The sequence below is a fragment of the Prorops nasuta genome, unplaced genomic scaffold (assembly GCF_024137725.1).
Source record: "Prorops nasuta isolate Cenicafe-Biocafe unplaced genomic scaffold, Cenicafe_Pnas_1.2 PNAS00013, whole genome shotgun sequence".
NCBI classification, from domain to species: Eukaryota; Metazoa; Arthropoda; class Insecta; order Hymenoptera; family Bethylidae; genus Prorops; species Prorops nasuta.
In genome coordinates this window covers 6,472,891-6,491,790 of record NW_027116810.1, presented here as the reverse complement: position 1 = coordinate 6,491,790, position 18,900 = coordinate 6,472,891, and the positions used below count along the sequence as shown (strand labels likewise).

At 36.6% G+C, this 18,900-nt stretch overlaps 1 protein-coding gene across 1 annotated transcript in view; it reads left to right on the top strand.

The window, feature by feature from the left end:
• LOC136778166 (dynein axonemal heavy chain 1-like) overlaps nt 1–18,900 on the top strand; it is a 69,703-nt gene that overhangs the window by 45,700 nt on the left and 5,103 nt on the right. Inside the window, exons 27-47 of the mRNA XM_066734776.1 lie at nt 396–585; nt 846–1,008; nt 1,349–1,467; nt 1,556–1,761; nt 1,941–2,103; nt 3,853–4,013; nt 5,047–5,262; nt 5,725–5,949; nt 6,325–6,487; nt 6,781–6,950; nt 7,814–8,022; nt 8,297–8,399; nt 8,681–8,809; nt 9,775–9,895; nt 15,048–15,178; nt 15,824–15,929; nt 16,205–16,359; nt 16,460–16,639; nt 16,732–17,122; nt 17,360–17,631; nt 17,722–18,032. Coding sequence (XP_066590873.1) covers nt 396–585; nt 846–1,008; nt 1,349–1,467; nt 1,556–1,761; nt 1,941–2,103; nt 3,853–4,013; nt 5,047–5,262; nt 5,725–5,949; nt 6,325–6,487; nt 6,781–6,950; nt 7,814–8,022; nt 8,297–8,399; nt 8,681–8,809; nt 9,775–9,895; nt 15,048–15,178; nt 15,824–15,929; nt 16,205–16,359; nt 16,460–16,639; nt 16,732–17,122; nt 17,360–17,631; nt 17,722–18,032 — 3,884 coding nt within the window. The remainder of the gene's footprint in view (nt 1–395; nt 586–845; nt 1,009–1,348; nt 1,468–1,555; nt 1,762–1,940; nt 2,104–3,852; nt 4,014–5,046; nt 5,263–5,724; nt 5,950–6,324; nt 6,488–6,780; nt 6,951–7,813; nt 8,023–8,296; nt 8,400–8,680; nt 8,810–9,774; nt 9,896–15,047; nt 15,179–15,823; nt 15,930–16,204; nt 16,360–16,459; nt 16,640–16,731; nt 17,123–17,359; nt 17,632–17,721; nt 18,033–18,900) is intronic.

The window sequence follows — 18,900 nt, the reverse complement described above, 5'->3', positions numbered from 1 at the left end:
TCAAATGTTGTCGTTACTAAAGTAAAAATTGAATGCTTTGAATGAAAATGAAGATTATTCGTACTTTCCATTCATTATTTTCAATTTTTACTTTATATAGTAACCTTACCATTTGACATTTCTCCATTTTACACCTCTTTCTGCTAGGATTAGCATGTAAACATTTCTCCACACCAATATGGCGGATGAATCTCATTTTTTGTATCCAACTATTGGTAACGGCTTATTATCTGTTATTGGTACTACGTAATATTGACCAATCAGCGCTCTCAGATTCGATCATTCCGAGTGCTATAGTCAACTAACGCGAATCTCCTATGCTCTGCTGTTAGGAAAAGACCCTGTATATAAATTTACTATAGAAAGCCGAATACATTTTCTATTCAACTTTACAGGGAATAATCGAGCACTCCGCTGAGATAACGAAGCTATCCGAACAAATGGTGTTTCCTGGATTAAAAATTTTAAGGGAGAAAATGCGAGAGATTATTCCGAGCGTGGATTTGGGTATCCTGAAAGCCTACATCAATCTGATGGACTATAGATTCGGACCAATGGCTGGTCGAGATGGGAAGCCCCCGCCTAGCTTTTCCTTTCAGAGGACCATACGTAAGGAGAAAATGATCGACTCTCTAATTAATATTGTCGTGACGCTGTTGGTGTTATACAGTGATGATCCATATTTATCGAGTTTCTCGACGCTGAAATCGAAAACTTGTTTAATAAGAGAAACGGAGCCAAGGAGAGTGGATGGTGTTTGGCCTGGCATAATTTAAAAGTGGCTAGAGGAGGAGGAGGGAAGGGGGGATATAGCAGAGAAATAGACTTTTTTCTTTTTTCTCTAGCTAATTTACTGGAGCCATGGGCAGCTTTCGCCACTGTCTGGAGTCTCGGTGCCAGTTGCGATTATCAGAGTCGTGTAATATTCAACGATTGGCTGAGAAACGTTGAAAAGAAGGAAAAACACTGGATGCGATTCCCCGAAGAAGGATTAATATTTGACTACAGGTTAGAAGACCCTCCATTCGATTCTGCCTTTTCCATCGATGACGTCGCCCCCCCCCCCCCCCCCCGTCACGGCTCATCGAACCTGTTAAATTCGATAGTCTCGCGACTGAAGCGCATAATGTCAGCTAATACAGTAATTTAATCGATCGCTCGTTTCTGCTTCGAATACCTAATACCACCTCCTAGTGATTATCTTTCACCCCCCTCCCTCTTTAAAAAACCTCTCAACCACCAAAGATGTATACTTTTTTTGCATGTAATCAACTTGCATGGCAAATTATCTTATCGTAGTTTAAAACTTTTTCGCATTAACAAATTGCGCGTTGTTCGTACGATAAAGACTGCACGACGGTGGCTTCATGGATGAAATCGATGGGACCGAGCCGATTCCACCAAAGTGGTTGAAATGGGAAAACGATATACCTCGTTTGAAAATTACCCCGGAGACAAAATTTGCAGGTTCGTCTTAAGAGTATTGTTATAGTTTAATGAGATTAATAACTATATATATATATATATATATATATATATATACTGTCTCGCGCAGATATCGAGGTACCGACGGTGGACAGCGTGAGGAACGGAACGTTGATCGAGTATCTGGTCTCGAGTGGAGTAAACGTGCTGTGCGTGGGTCCCAGCGGAAGTGGAAAAACCCTGACGATCACGGCCAAACTCTCGCGAAGCATGCCAAAGAAGTACATTTGCGATTTTATCACTTTTTCCGCGCAAACGTCAGCCAATCAGATACAGGTATGAATAAAAGCCTCGGTGATTTATAACCGGGTTGCATTGATTTTGCTGGCGAGATCGCACAGAGGCCCCCCCCCCCCCGCCGTTGGTCATCAATTTTTCGACGGTTAAATCGATCGAGGCAGGTGTTCGCTGCTCGCCGCATAGCAATCATATTCCTTTTAATCACTTTAATAAAGGACACGATCGATGGCAAATTGGACAAGAGGCGCAAAGGTGCTTTTGGACCACCGTTCCTCAAACAACAAATCTTTTTTATCGATGACTTTAATATGCCTGCGCGCGAGACTTACGGTGCTCAGCCGCCTATCGAACTTCTACGACAATTTATGGATTTTCAAGGTTCGTATAACAACATTCATTCGCTATGTACTCCAGCCTATCTTTCAACTATAACTTTGCAGTTTGTCTTTCATTAACTTTTTGTATATTTTGCGTCGTCGTGATGAATAGTCTTATACTTTTTTTCATATTCTCTCATCCGCTTTAAACAGTTTGCATTATCCTAGATAGTTTCATCCTTATTTTTTCATAATTATCTTCCTTTAGTTTCATGTATCAAAAGTGTGTTACGATCGAATAACTTGAAGCAGAAAAATAATAAAGTTATTTGTAATTCTCTCTTAAATAAACGCCTCCTCTCTCGTATCCTCCAGTGGAATATCGCCTTCGTATTCTATGGCAATTTATCGGTTTGAAAGAAAAGATTCGTATAAGAGAACACATTCGCACTGTGATCATCTCGATCCTTCAACTATTGTACGAATTTTAAATCTGTACGTCTCGGTAAGTTTGTGCTGTGCTTTTGTATCGTCGTGACGAATTATCTTGAATTTTTTCATATTTTTGCCTCCGCTTTAAGCAGTTTATATTTTTAATAGGTATAGTTTAATCCTTATTTTCGACAATTTCTTTTTAATTATTTCAATGTAGAAAAAGCGTTATATGACTGACGTAAATTCTAGTAGAAAAATAATAAAGTTATTTGTAATTCTCTCTTTAAACAAACGTTTATCTCGTATTCTCAAGTGGAATATCGCCTACGTATTCGCATTCCATGGCAATTTATGGGTTTTAAAGTTTCTTTGGAAAACCCATTGGACTGTGATCAAGCCGGTCCCCTAACTGCGACTTTCCAGTCTGTTTCAGTAACTTTGTGTGTTTCTGATGTCCTCGTGACGAATAATCTCGAGTTTTTTCACATTCGTTCATTCACTTTAAAAACCAGCTTTATATAGTTATCTCCGCGCGTTAAAAATGCAACAATTCGAGCAAATTTCTTTTTAGTTGAATAATAAAAGCATTTACTGTCGATAGAAATTTTCAAATAGAGCATCAACAAAGTTGACGCTTCTCTGGTACTCTTAAAGAGAATACGAGGAGACAACGAAGGCCTGATGTGTAGGGGAATTTAGCCTTATCCTTTGGCTCACGGACCCCGATAATTCGCATTCCATTTAAGATGTCTGGCGGGCGTCCTTGATTTTTTATGCAACGTCGTTAAACTTCTCGAGTACAAAGTGAAAATTCTATCGCTATTCAGAATTACTTATTACCTCGATCAAAGATCTTACCGATCCATGAAATCTGAGTCTACGATAATAGGTTTTGTCGAGCTTCCGTGGCAAGCTGAGGATAAAGCTGATATACCGTGTGGTTCGGTGAAACGATCTATAGCCAATGAGAAACATAGTTATTTAGTCTCTTCAAGTTAACCGATAATAAGGCTTTATTCGAAACAATAGATATATCAGGGATGCTATTCAACTACGTCAAATTTGACTCTATTATAGATTCGCCAGATTAACAAGATTCCACAGCAGCTTCTAGAACACAGATTGAATACCAAAGCATTTGCAGACACGCCTAACAATTTTCCACCTAATGCCACACACGTATATAATTTAATTCTATTATGTTTCCACTCGTAGTCCAAACACAATCTAATGTTCAATTATTCGATTGACCATCTATACGGGTGTATGTACAATATAAATGGTGATTACTGAAAATCACTGGAATATAATAAATTTTAAGCGGACCTTTATCAATATTGTTTTGACTATATATATATCGAATGATCTTCCGCAGGATGGTACGACAGGAAGGAAATCGGATCGTTCAGGTTGATAGAGGACGTGAATTTTATAGGTGCCATGGCTCCACCGGGTGGTGGAAGAAACCCAGTAACTGCAAGACTTTTACGACACATGCACTTTTTGGCGTTTCTGGAGATGGAGGACAGTGTTAAGGTATACAGGGTCTTCCGGTTAAAAAGCTCCAGAGGATAGATTCAAGTAAATACACGCGTATCTCCATAAGTATACCATAATTATCACAATTTAACACAAGACCCTTCCGAATGAGAATAGTAAAACGTTTGGAAAAAGTCTTATGCAGCATTTTAACATCTCTTCTAATTACCGAGATACGCGCGTTTCTCAATCTATCCTCTAGGGTATTTTTACAGATGTACCCTGTATGTACATTCCATCGGTATAAGTTTGACTGGAGGAGATTTAGAGGTCTGGACGACAATAATAGAGAATTTGAAGGAAATGGAGGAAAAGCTAGGAGAGACGAGAAAGGATTTGGCGTTTTGGTTGGTATAACGATGAGAAATGTTAAAATGGTAAGGTCGGAGAGCGACGCTTATTCTTCCATCATCTTAAAGTTTTATTCCATGGGATCGTGATCCACGCCCATAGGTCGTAATTGAAGCTCGTGAAAAACTTGCACACGCCAGGAACATTGGCATGTGGAGGCTCACGTATAACCTTCTGTTTGTCGTACGCCCTTTCCTAGCTGCAATTAGACCTCGTAAATCGTCCTCGCACTTATCATAATTTAGCTTAACAGCACGTGGCTGGCTAACAACGTAACGTAACCACTTGTCCAACTCCGTCGTTTTCAGGCTTATACCTTATATAGTACAGCCACATTTCTTCGGACCATGCAAGGTCAACGGAGGGACGCTCTCTCCCTCTCTCTCACACACACCCCCCCCCCCTTTATTTCTCCCTGTTTCTTCCAAACCGTCGCCGGATTAGCAGAGAGCGATCTAATAATCGCCGTGCACATTTCACCAATGACATACGATTGATTTCATCGTTTGGAAATTATTACTCGACCCTGTTGTTCGGCAAAAATACGAAACAAAAAAGAAATAATAATTTTCACAGCTCTTTATATACATATATATATATATATAACAGTCCCCGGTGTGCAGAGCACGCGGATAATGAAAATGTATATGTATATATATATATATTTATTTAATTGCAGATAAACATCTTTGGCACTATACTGAACTCGTGGCTATCGCGAACAAGTTCGCTGGGAGATTTACTAGAAGCCGTGGTGCACGCTACTTTAAACGTATTTGCTACCATACGCCAAGCACTTTTACCCACTCCCGACAAGTCGCATTATACTTTTAATCTGCGCGACCTTAGCAAAGTTTTCCAAGGAATTCTTATGGCGGATCCTACAAAAATGGCGGTAAATATTAATTTTTCTCGCAAACACGTTTACTTTGCACAAACATCGCCTTCCATATAAATATGGATAGTGGCAGAGTGCTCCAGTAAAATCTAACTATTAGCTCTTCGCGATTACGACCATGTTCATGATGATGATCTCATCTCTCGTTTCGTTAATTTTCTTTTTTTCTTTGCGTCGATTTGCATGAAACAGCAGAGCTGCTGAATCTAGCTAGCCAAAGTGCAAGAGAATGTTTTGTGCAGCGCATATGCTCTCGGCACTCGAGTTTTAGCCAGAGGAAACACAAAAATAGTTTCGACCTTGTTGAACGCGAAATTTAATAAGTTGGAATACTCGAAGAAAAACATATCGGTCCCGTTATTCTTAATAATCGCTTTAGAGCGAGATACGCGTTGCTAACTTAAGAGGGATGATTTATTAATGGAGAAAAATATTCGATTTGGAATTTTTCCATTTCAGTCCAGGGAGAAGTTATTTTTACTCTGGTATCATGAAAATACCAGAGTTTATAGCGATCGTCTAGTCGACGAGGCAGACCGACATTGGTTCGATCAGCTTTTGCGAATTATCTCGAAAGAGAAGCTTGACCTTGATCTGAATAAGGTGATTAGAAGCGAAATTTTGTTCTATGGCGACTTGATGGGTGGGACTGGACAGTACGACGAAATGGACGACGTTGAAAAGGTGAGTAATCTCTCTTGCAAGAGAATTGCATGGGGGCTGCGTGCTCGAGCAACTTACAGGAGCAATTTAAAAACGTCAAATGTTGCGGCAAAGTATGCGCAATCAGAAATGTTGTTCCCATAATAAAGCAACAAAAGAAGCTCCCCACTGGAGGAGAAATTTATTTCTGAACATTTACTAAGTCTGTAAGATATACAAATTTTTAGCCTAGTTTTTCCCGCCTCTTTTGCAAAGAAACGTTCAATATTGCTAGACTAGATAGAAAACATATTACTGCAGTGTGTGATATACATATATAAATATAGGTATATATAGAAACGTGCTAGTCGTTTTCAAAGGGCTCGTTATATGTAGATATTCTCATGTCACTTGCAGTTATCAGGCGTTTTGAAGGAGTTCCTCGAAGAATATAATAGCTCGACGACATCCCCCATGAACCTAGTGCTCTTCCACGACGCTATAGATCATATTTGCCGAATTCTACGAATTCTTCGTCAGCCCAGGGGGAACGCTCTGCTCTTAGGAATGGGAGGGTCTGGTAATATTTAGCCCCCTCTATTATACAAAGTATACGGCTCATTTTCTTCAAGAAAAAAGAACTCGTAAAATCGAGAGAGAACGAGTCCTCTTTATTATGAAAAGTTGGTGAAAACGTGCGCGTGCCTTGCTCGAGGTACTCCGCGATTTTGCAGAAGAATTTCACACTTGGAGCTATAATGAGGCCTACAGTGACAGCGCTTAATTGATCGCTTCTCTATACAAGCATATTATATGCTTGATACGCCCAACTATATATATATATATATATATAGAGGAATATGTGTTACTTAGGACGAAGAAGTTTGACGAGGCTATCATCTTATATCCGGGATTATCAGTGTTTTGAAATACAACTGAGCAAAGCTTATTCCATGCACGACTGGCGCGAGGACATTAAGAGCCTAACGTTGAAGGCAGGCGTGCATAATCAATTAATAGTCTTCCTGTTCTCGGATACTCAGGTAATGCAATTCTGACACTGAAATTGCTATTTGCTCCTATATCGAGATTCAATCTCATTATAATCCACTAAACCATCCGATAGAGCTCGAACAATGTAGCGATTGCACGATCGGTTTTATCCTCCACACATATAATCGCGGAAGCTCCAAGCTTATTATAAGCCATTATCGTGCAGGCGTTAAAAGTGTAACGAAAGGAATGCCACGAATCCTGCATGAGAATTCCTATTTTTCTTATCGCCTGGTAAATAATATACCATAGAGAGTATTATGAGCTTTCGCTCGAATAGAGGGAAACCTTGTATATAAGCAACTGTGCGAAAACACCTTGTGATATTATTTTCCATCAACAGTTTTTTCGAATATTGCGCATGTTACTCTTTAATACCGTCCTTGTCAAGGAGTTGGCTAATCCTTCGCTATAGGGGACCAGCCAATATGATTGATGAAACAAACCCAAGACTGAATTTCCAACGACGTACTGCTATTTTTAAACATCCAGCGCGATTTATAGTCTGTCGAATATTTCCCAACAAAGCAATATAAACTTTTCTCTTATATAAAAATATAAGTAGCTTGTACACATAAAACTGGACGGTAAAGCTATATTAATTTACGCCCTTGTCGTTCTACGACTAATTATCGACGCGTAATTAAGCAGCTTACGAATCCTTATTAAAATAAAGAGAAACAAGTGCAATTTTCATGCAAGATTCTCACTGCCTCTCGAGCTTTATTTATGGTAAAAATAATGGTTCTATAGGTATATTGCGATTGTAGAACTTTCGGGCAAGGACAGATTTTGTTCTTTTTATGCCAATCAAGGAGACTTGCCTAACTTGGTTATAATTCAAATCTTTTAGATCAAGTTTGATTCCATGCTGGAAGATATAAATAATATACTGAACAACGGAGACGTCCCGAATCTTTACAAACACGATGAGATGGATAAGATTTATTTCGCTATGAAAGGTCCGCTGCAAGAAGCTGGCATGCAAATTAATAAGAGCAATCTGTACTCAGCCTTCCTGAAGATCGTCAGAAATAATTTGCACACGATCTTCACGATGAGGTAAATCCTTTTATTATTCGAGACAATCCTTGTGATAAATTTGTCACCGACATACGTATAAAAAGCTATATAGGTTTAACCGCAAATAAATAATCGATCGATAATTATACTTTTGAAATGGCACAATTCGAGATACGAAATATGTTGTCTGGTTCCTCGGGTGTTAGAAACACTCGACGTATCGCCTTTTATGATTGTTACAACAATATTTTGTCGAAATTGGTCTGCTACTCTTTTTTCATTAATTTGATCGAATCGTCTTTTTAACGCACAGCCCCATTGGGGAGATATTCCGTGCTCGTATCAGGCAATTCCCTGCTCTAGTAAATTGCTGTACGATCGATTGGTTCAGTCCATGGCCGGAAACTGCTCTTCAGGTTCGTATATACATTTGAAAACTCAAGTATTGTTGCATTGCGATTCCTCGTTATTTATTCTTTGAAAGAAGAGTCGGTTGATCTGGGATGAAGCTTCAACACCTTATTGTTACCACTGTAATATTATAGCTTTATTGTATTCTATATATATATATATATATATATATGTAGCGTTGTATTCAATAATAACAAGGTGTTCAACTTTTTTCCTGCAGAGCTTTCATTCCCAAGCAGCTCTATTGCTTTTCGTATGTTAATACTTTCTCCACTCAATTTTTCAGAGCGTCGGTTTACAATTTCTATCGGGTATCAAGGATGACTCTATTACGGAGGATGTCATGAAAGCGATCGTGAAAACCTGTCAATATATGCACTCGAGCACAAAAGATGCCAGTAAGATATTTTTGGAGGTGAGTTTGCACGAATTTATACATTTCCATGACGCGTATGGTAATCTTTGAATAACGCCCAACTTGAATACTATGCATATATTTTCTATAAAAATTTCATCCTAGACATATTTTGATTCTCAAAGAACCATCAAAAAAACAAACAAAAAATCCAATTTTAACTCTAAACCCTCTAAGAATATCCAAGTTTCATTCGCGTGACTAAAAACTAGCAGGACGCATATATAGATAAAGGAAAGTTTATCCAAACGACAAGTTCAAAGGAGAAAATTTCGCACAGTATCGACGAAGAAAGATTCTCGAAACTTTCAGTCACGTTTTTCATAAGGAAAAAAGGAACGCGGCTTGTGTTGTCTCAAGCGTTTATCTTGTTTTATAGTGTACTCTAAGATAGACTTTATACACCAAAGAAAAAAATGCCAAGGATCTTGGATTCTCCTCAGGCATCTTTTGCTCGAGCGTTATTCAAATGATACACCGTAAAGGAAGCTTAACCGGGGCTCCGTACTTATATACGTATTATACACAGTATGAAATAAGTGCAGAGCTATTAAAACACCAGTGAATGACGTAACTGGTAGAAATTTAAGCGTATTATCGAGGATTAAAGGATGCTCGTGCCGTCCATTAACCATGAGCAACATAAACGACTGACCTGAAAGATTTAATACCAGTGTCGTGTAAGAGTGGTGGTTAACGTTGACGAAACTACCCCGATACACGAAACGAGAGACACGTACGTTCAATAAAATTGAATAGATCATCGCGTGATTATGTTCATTTGACGACGGAATAAACTTTCATCAACAGTCGCGCGAATAACATGAATTTTTAAATATTCTCAGTTACAAATCCAATCATTTCCACGTTTAATCTCTCACCGTAAATTAATTGCAGAGCCCATGCGGGCGGCTTCGGGATATAATACTACTAATAATAATTCGATAATATTTTTTAACGAACAGGAATTGGGACGCCACAATTATGTCACACCCACCTCGTACCTGGAATTACTATCACGCTACGGTGACCTTCTATCAATTAAGAAGAACGAGCTCATTGCTGCCATAGCTCGACTATCGACTGGTTCGTACCAATTTGCCAATTTTATTGATTCCTCTCCATCGAATGGTGCAACCTCCACAAATCCCATAATTATATATATACCAGCTGGTCCAAGAAAACAGAATTAATTATAAACAATCGTCGAGTAAACACAGTTTCCTTCTTAAAATCTGATTTATCGTGCGACGAAAAGTTATGCATAAGAAAAGCAGCGAGTACAAGAGGATAGGTCAATCGGGGTCAAAGGTGAAAGACCGGTATCAGTATAGTTAAACGATCTATGAATTAAATACGACTCGTCTGATGTCAGCCTGTAATTCCTGCGCTAACTTTGGGCTATCGATCCGACCAGCTCTCGCAGCAGGATACGTATATCTATATATACGGACGAATCGAGAGTCAAAAAGGAAGCAGCAATTATCCATCGCCGCTATTTTACAGAAAAAAACGCTTCGTCTGCCTGATAACGCAGCACGCACACAGCAATATTTATTGAAAAAACAAATTCGAGCCTCGAGAGTTTCGCGTGTAACATAGAAAGACTTGATTGGTAGGGGAAAGGGAGGCAGATGGGACACTTAAAGAAATTTAGTGTTTGTAAACAAATTATTAAATTTTTTAATAAATTGAAATATATTTTCTTGCAAATAATATATGCTGAGACATTATATAAATCAACATAAAAAAAAAATAATTATCATCTGAGAAAATTTGAATTTAAAAAATAATAATTTTGGTCCATTTTGCTTTTACATAAAGGTAAAACGGTACGCCATCGAAAAACAATAAACCATTCTAAATAATTATTATTTAATGCACTTTTTACATTTAAATACACTATCAACTTTTTCGCTTACACCAGCACAAGAACAGTGCGCCCATTGACAGCACATTTGACACTATATCCAACCTTCTGTAGATTTGGAATATAATTTATTACAATAAATGCAATTTGCATCCTGTTCTGTATCAGAACCTCGATGATTCCTTTTAAAATTTCCCCTTTTCTTTTTATTGTTATCAGAAGTATTCTTTCTTTTATATTTGCTTACCATCTAAGAAAATGAAATAATATTCTTTAATAAGAAATAACATATATCCTCAACATTAAATGAATCAGAAGGCAGAACGGTCCGTAAGATCCATTTTGCCTTATCCGTTTTGCTTTTAGTAATGCTCTCCAAAATTATATTCTATCTCTCTATGCTACATAAAAATAATTATACAATAATCTATGACATATGTTTTGTAGCTAATACATAATTGTATCATACCATTCACTTAATTATTTATTTATGATTTACTAAAAAAGTATAGACCATTTAGATTGTGGAAAATTAGATTAAACTATATAAGAACTAATTTACCTTATCAAGAGACATGGCAGTGTCTCGACGGCAAGTACATAAAAGTAGAAAAAGTCATGCCTATACCGCCGTCGAGGCACTACTCTCTTATACAGCTAGTTGGGGCGTCCCAATTTTCAAACCGATTTTTCTCCGCGAATAATCCATTGCCATTATTTAAGTAAAGCTTTTTTTAAAATGGTTTTGAAAAAGCTTTCATTTGCGCCTAAGAACATCAAAATCGGTTCACGCAATCCAGAGATCTCATACTCTGTTATCTATATATATATCGAAAATTAAAATTTTCCTTCATAATCTTCTTCTCCAGTCAGGAATGTCAGGATGTATGTCTCGGGCTGAAGTTGGTCGTTAAAAAAAATGACGTCATTTTCACAACGCTTTCAACATAATATACTCAACGACCAAACTATATGTATATGGTTGCGAACTGTCAATTAAAATCGATATAATCGATAATTAATTCGGCGACTATATATTGAACTGTGTAAATTGTAATGTGAGGTTATTTTTATTTAATGCAGTGAGGTTATTCATCGTGTTGCGATATTGCATCTGTTAAATTTCTACAATCACAAATAAATTCAATTAACAGTGACTGAAGGATTCGCGAATTAGATAAGTATAACATTATATTTTACAATGCAGGATGTAGTATACTTTGTGGTACTTTGTGGTCTTTCTTTTTCAGATTTAATCAAAACAGAACATTTTCATTTTCATTGATGAGGATAGAGTTGACTGGATTAAATAAGATTAATATTTACAACTCTGTGCCTATGAGAAGTATACTTTCAACATTAATATGCATCGGTCATTATCAGGAGGATATTAATTGAAAGAAATTGTTAAGGTAATCATATGCTAAACTTTCAGGTATTGAAATCATTAATCAAATGCATGTTTTGCTTTTTGTTTTCTTTAAACTGATATTGATTGTAACCATCCGATAGGTTATATCATATATATACGAACAAATATTTCAGATTAAATTATGGCAATGCTTATTTGAAAGATATGAAACATTCCAAAGAATCTTCATTTACGTAAAATACAAGTTGACCAGTATTTGGATTTGAACAAATTATACGATAGTAGATGTTTACAAAAGATGCGAAGACAACCAAATATTACAGAAGTTAGGTCAACAAGCAATAAAGAAAATGGAGATGGGGCAAAATCAAATACTGGTAAGTAACTGAGATGCTTCATGTTGCTTCAAATATTTATTTTCTTTGAAGATTAAAATTGTTAAATGATGAATTTGATTTCAGGCTTACTCATAGTGTTATCATTTAGTATTATACAGTCACTGTGGAAGTGTCTTATAGCAAATGGTAATACTTGTGCTTTGACATAAATACATTTGGTACAATAGAGTTAAAAATCCAAGGAAGAAGGTTCGCTCACATACTGACTATTGGAGTTGAATGAACAACTGGGCTTCTCACTCCTGTATTCTGGTACTTGAAACAGGCAAAGATGAAAGCATGGAAAGATTGGCAAAGTAAGAATAAGCCAATATTCAGAAAAACGTCATCAATTGCTCAGCCATAATTTAAGGATGAGACTCATTGGATGAAATTCTGAAAAATTGAGTTAATAACTATTAATTGTTTTCCTCTGTTACCTATGCTAGTATTCTAGGCCAAAGGCAGTATACTGGTCATTGGTATGGATGAAAAAATGCAATGTTTATTCTCAATTGCAAGTCAGTCCAAAAATTAATGGTTTCTACTCCATTTTGTAGCACCAGAAGTCCGACCAGTTTCAACAGTGTATAGAAATTAGCGAAACGAACATCTGAGGACTCTGGCACAGGAAATGTTATAAGGATAGAACATACAGTGAATAAATTTGGGAAAATGAAAGCAGTATATCTAAAATAGAGGCTTCCATTGCATTAATTTGTGTATTTTCGAGTTTATATTGATGAAAAGAAAATACAAATGGCACTATTTTGCTTGAAAAAGAGCCCTGATTCATAGCTGATATTGGGAGTAACAGTTAAGAAAAAGAGATGAATTTCTAAGCAAATCCTTAAAAGTGAAGGGCTTGTAGATGATTTTGGGTATACAATTTTGGAATTAAAAATCACATACTTCATGAAAATTATAACAAAATCATGTAGATCTGTAAATATGAAAAGAATTCATGATTGCAATATTTAACATGTGATGGGGCATACGGTGAATAAATTTAGGAAGCTGAAAACTATATATCTAAAGAAGAGAGGCATCCATTGCAGGAGTTGGTGTATTTCCTAGTTTATATTAATGAAAGGAAATTATAAATGGCATTAATGTACCGGAGAAAGTGCCATAATGCAAAGTTAATATTGAGAGTGACAGCTAAGAAAAAGGTGGAAAAATGAGTCAATTCATAAGAAAATCCTTGAGAGGGAAAAACTTGCAGGTGATTTTGGGCATACAACTTTGGAATTAGAAATCACATAGTTGATGAAAATTATAATAAAATCATGTAGATGTGTAAATATAAAAGTAATTCAGGATTTCAATATTTCACATGTAATAGAGCATACGATGTGTAACTTCAGGAAACTGAAAGCAGTATACCTAAAAATCATAGGCTTCCATTACATTAACTGGTACATATTTTACAGTTTATATTAATGAAAAGAATATATAAATGTCACTAGTTTATCAGGGAAAGAGCCATAATGCAAAGGTGATAGTGAGAGCAACAACTAAGAAAAAGGTGGATTTAAAGGTAAATTTAGAAATAAATTTTTGAAAGCGAGAGGCTTTAAGGTGATTTTGGTTATAAGATGTTGAAAATATAATACAAACAGTCATTGAATCCTATGTTAAATGCATCTAAAAGTGTAATTATGATAAGAACTCATCATTGTAGTATTTTGTATTTTACTTATTAGATTAATAAATTAATATCTCGAATTGAAGCGTTACATTATGGAACGATCACAACATTGGAAAATGTTTTGTAAGATTGAATTAGTTAAAACAATTTTTTAGTTTTAATTCCTATATTCTTACAAAACGTTATAAGATCCCACAAAGAACAAGCTTCGCTTGTAAAAAATGGACGGCAAGTACATAAGTCGTATCTAGCATGATTAATATATAATAATATAAAATATTTTAATTAAAAAAAATAGTGAAATCCAAATGTTAGGCAAGTATAAATTTTTACCATGGCGAAAATTGAAATTTGGAAAAAAGTAAATAGCAATACAAAAATTACTTGCCGGGCCCGTAATATCCATGTGTAAGTCGTTATCTTGCTATATAAGCGTTACTTCTCGTAAGTTATAAATGTGGCTATTTAATACGACTGCACATAACGGGCCCGGCAAGTAATTTTTGTATTGCTATTTACTTTTTTCTCCAAATTTCAATTTTCGCCATGGTAAAAAGTTATACTTGCCTAACATTTGGATTTCACTATTTTTTTTTTAATTAAAATATTTTATATTATTATATATTAATCATGCTAGATACGACTTATGTACTTGCCGTCCATTTTTTACAAGCGAAGTTATATATTCAATGAAAATGTCCTTCGGCTTATGTTTATTCTCTGTCCGGTGCTACTTACTCACTAAACTCTTATTGTATTGAACGCTAATATATATTGAATATAAACATAGAAGTTATAACATTGGACCGTTCTGCCTGGTATGTCCGTTTTACCTCCCTTTCCCCTATACTATATATATATATATATATATATATATAGGAAACATAAGTTTAATCATCCGAAAAATATCGAGTGATCGATCGGAATGAACGATGAGGATTTAACGTTTTCATCTGGACTCTCAACAGGTCTGGCCAAACTCGCCAGTACTGCAGAGGATGTGAAAAACATGCAACAAGTTTTGAAAGACATGAAGCCACATTTAGAACTGGCGACGGAAAACACTGCGAAAGTGATCGAGCAAATTAGGCGTGGTACGGTGAGTATCGAAGACACTTTAATCATTTTTCAAGAGCAGTAAAAAAAATATCAATTTTACATAAGTAATTACAGACAATTCGTTCAAGCTCCTCTCCAATCCTTCGCGTGTATTTTTACTTTTTTCATTGGTACAAGAGAAACGCTCGAGAGAGTGGCCCCCAAAGGGCTTGAAATTGATAGTTGATTCTCCTGCACTGAGAAAATAAAACTGTAAGAATTACCATGATGGCATGACGCTAAATCCCCTCGATTGCCAAATGGCAATATTTCCAATTTTCAATGCAAATTTGGTAAAATAATAAATATTACAGTGTAAATCAGTAAATTTACACAAATTGTCTATGAAATGGATAATTATAGCAGTCATCTAGCTATTTAGAGGAAATAATTTTTGTTTTTTTCGCATACAGTGAATTTTACTCTGTTCCACATTGTAATAATTAGCATCTTAGAATCGAGAGGATTTGGTGCTACGTATAAGATTCGAAAGATTTATTCTTTGTATCAGAGTAATGTTAAATATTTCGTGCAGGAAAAATGTAATATTTCATAGGAAACATTGTAATGTTTGCGAAATCGTTGAAATAATTTTGTTCCTTGTCTTTACGTCCCAGGGAAGACAGAAAATAATTTCTATTTGCAGATCGAAGCTGAGAAGACGAGATCGGAGGCGGTGAAACAGGAGGAGGCTGCGCTGATATTGAAACGCGAGAACAAGTTGATTCGCGACGAGGCAGAATTTGATTTGAGTACGCATCACCCTTTTCATTTCGCAACGATGGAATTGCTTGGCACAGTCGAGTGAAAATCACAAATATTTTCAACATCTTGCTTTCTACACTTTTCTTGCTTGTATCCTACGTTGAATGGAAGAATCATTTTTTCCAAGGCTTTTTGAACCAATCACTATATATATATATATATATATAGTGATTGGTATATATATAAAGTGGTGCATGGAGAGGCTCCAGTAAGTCGAGTGTTTTATCAAGGAGCTTAACAGTGGTGCTCGTTGTTTTTTCAGGCGAGGCAAAGCCGCTGCTAGACGCGGCGGAAATGAGCTTAAAAGCTCTGAACAAAGGCGATATTACGGAAGTGAAGGCAATGAAGAGGCCACCGGTTGGCGTGCTTTTAGTTATCGAGGCGATGTGCATTGTGAATGATATCAAACCGAACAAGGTTTCTTTCTCTGCTCGAAAATGACGCGATGCTAATGATGGCATCCCCATCATGAGAGATCAGAGGAATAATTAGTGTGTGTATTTTCAATTGCACGCAGTTACCCGGAAATATGCCAGGTGAGAAAATATTGGACTATTGGACACCTGGCAGTCAGATGTTGGCGGACGCTGGCCACTTTCTTCACATGATGGAGAGTTATAACAAGGACAATCTTACAGCTGAGATGATTCAGAAGCTCCAACCGTACATCGAGAATCCTTCCTTCGAACCTTCGCAAGTAATACTTTTGCCTATATAGCTCTACTATCTCTATATAGGTCCGAGGAAGAAGGAATACTTTGCAAAGATAAAATTCGCCCTGCCAATTAGGTCCTCCAAGTGTCGAAGGCTTGCCATTCGCTCTGTTTGTGGGTGCACGCCATGTACAATTATTACTTCGTTAATAAAAAAGTTGCACCGAAAATGGCGGCTCTGGCCAAGGCCGAAGAGATCCTGACGAAAACCGAAGAAACATTGTCGGCGGCTATTGCTAGGCTGACGGAAGTGCAAGAGAAGATCGAGGAGCTGGAGGCTCAGCTTCGCGTGGCGGAAATGAAGAGAAACGAGTTGGAAGCTGAGAAACAACTGTGCGAGGACAGAATGATGAGAGCTGTTAAGCTTATACATGGTCTTGCCGAGGAGCAGGAACTCTGGATGGAGTCGGTGGTTCGCATGAAAAAATCTCTTAGGAATATCGTCGGTGATATTCTACTGTGTTCAGGTAACTAAATTTCCCGAAATTCTCGAGGCTTGCCCTCGCCATCTTTATTGAAGATGACGATGAGCGATTCAATTTCAACCATTTTTGTCTCGTGTACACGAACGAGAAGGTATAGAGATAGAATTGAGGATAAATTTAAAGGAGGATGATTTTGGTTGTGGAAAATTAGTGGGATTGAATTTTTCATTGACTCGTCGATCAATGACATACCCAAGTTTGTTTTCCATGAATTTTCAGGAGCTATCGCCTATCTCGCACCTTTCACCGATCATTATCGCGTTATGCTTTTCACCGGGTGGTACAAGGTCCTTGAGCAGGGAGTGCCACACACGCCCGGCAGTACGACCGTTTCGATTTTGGGCGATCAAATGGAAATCAGAAAATGGCACATGGACGGTTTACCGAGGGACACTCTATCGGTGGAAAATGCCGTTCTTGCCATAAATTCCAAACGATGGCCTCTCTTCATAGATCCTCAAGGACAAGCTAACAGCTGGATTAGAAAGATGGTACGCTCTCGGAAATTAATTTCTCCTTTCACCATGATAATTTAATAATAATGATTGTTCAAACTTTATTCGCGCGCGTCTGTCGAACAGTGCAAAGTTGGAGGACTGCAGATTGTCAAAATGACAGACTCGGATCTACTACGAAGTATAGAGACTTGTGTCAGGTTAGGCACAGCTTGCCTGATTGAAAACATTGGTACAAAAGTGGAACCTGCCTTGGATCCTGTCCTCTCGAAATCAACCTTCAGACACAGTGGCCAATTGAGCGTGAAAATTGGCGATAACATTGTGCCTTACAACACAAGCTTCCGACTTTTTTTAACAACGAGATTGACCAATCCTCACTACACACCAGAAGTTACTGTAAAAGTGTTGCTGGTGAATTTTGCACTAACTGCTAGGTCAGTTTCGTCGGAGATAGAATGTATATTTTCTTAAATATATATATATTAGGGTGTCCATAAAATTGAAAGTTCCCAAAAGCTCAGCGTAAAAATGATTCCGAATGGTTAAAAAATAAGAGGTATGGGGTTTATTTCGATTTTAAATAAGTTTGTGATGTGCCGCAAATCGAAAAACTACGCTTATTGAGACATTTTTGCTTATAACTCTTAAATCCTGCATTTTTTGGAAAACTTTCATAAGGACGAATGAAAGCTTATAAAATTCTTTACAATTTATGTTTTATTCATTTTTAGCGTAAATCTAATAGTTATTGAGTTAAAACGCTGTAAATATGGAAATTTTAAGCAAAACTATAACAAAGTTGAATTTCTTCTCGTAAATTTTTATTTTTTTATCTTTCATATACAGGATATTTTAAGTAAGACGTCGCAGTGCATGGATATATACGTGACGTATATCGCTTTAAAAATAAGAAATATTCAATGGTTTCATATGACCTTTTTGAAAGCAAATAACAAGAGGTTTCGAAAATGGCCTATGTAAAATTTGAATATTTCTTATAGTTAAAGAGATACACGTCATTTTATATCCATGCTCTAGGGCGTCTTGCGTGAAACACCCTATATACTGGAGATAAAAAAATAAAAATTTACGAAAAAAAATTCAACTTTGTTAGAGTTTTGCTTAAAATTTCCTTATTTACAGCGTTTTAACTCAATAACTATTAGATTTACGCTAAAAATACATAAAACATAAATTGTAAAGAATTTTACAAGCTTTCGTTCGTCCTTATGAAAGTTTTCCAAAAAATGCAAGATTTAAGAGTTATAAGCAAAAATGTCTCAATAAACGTAGTTTTTCGAT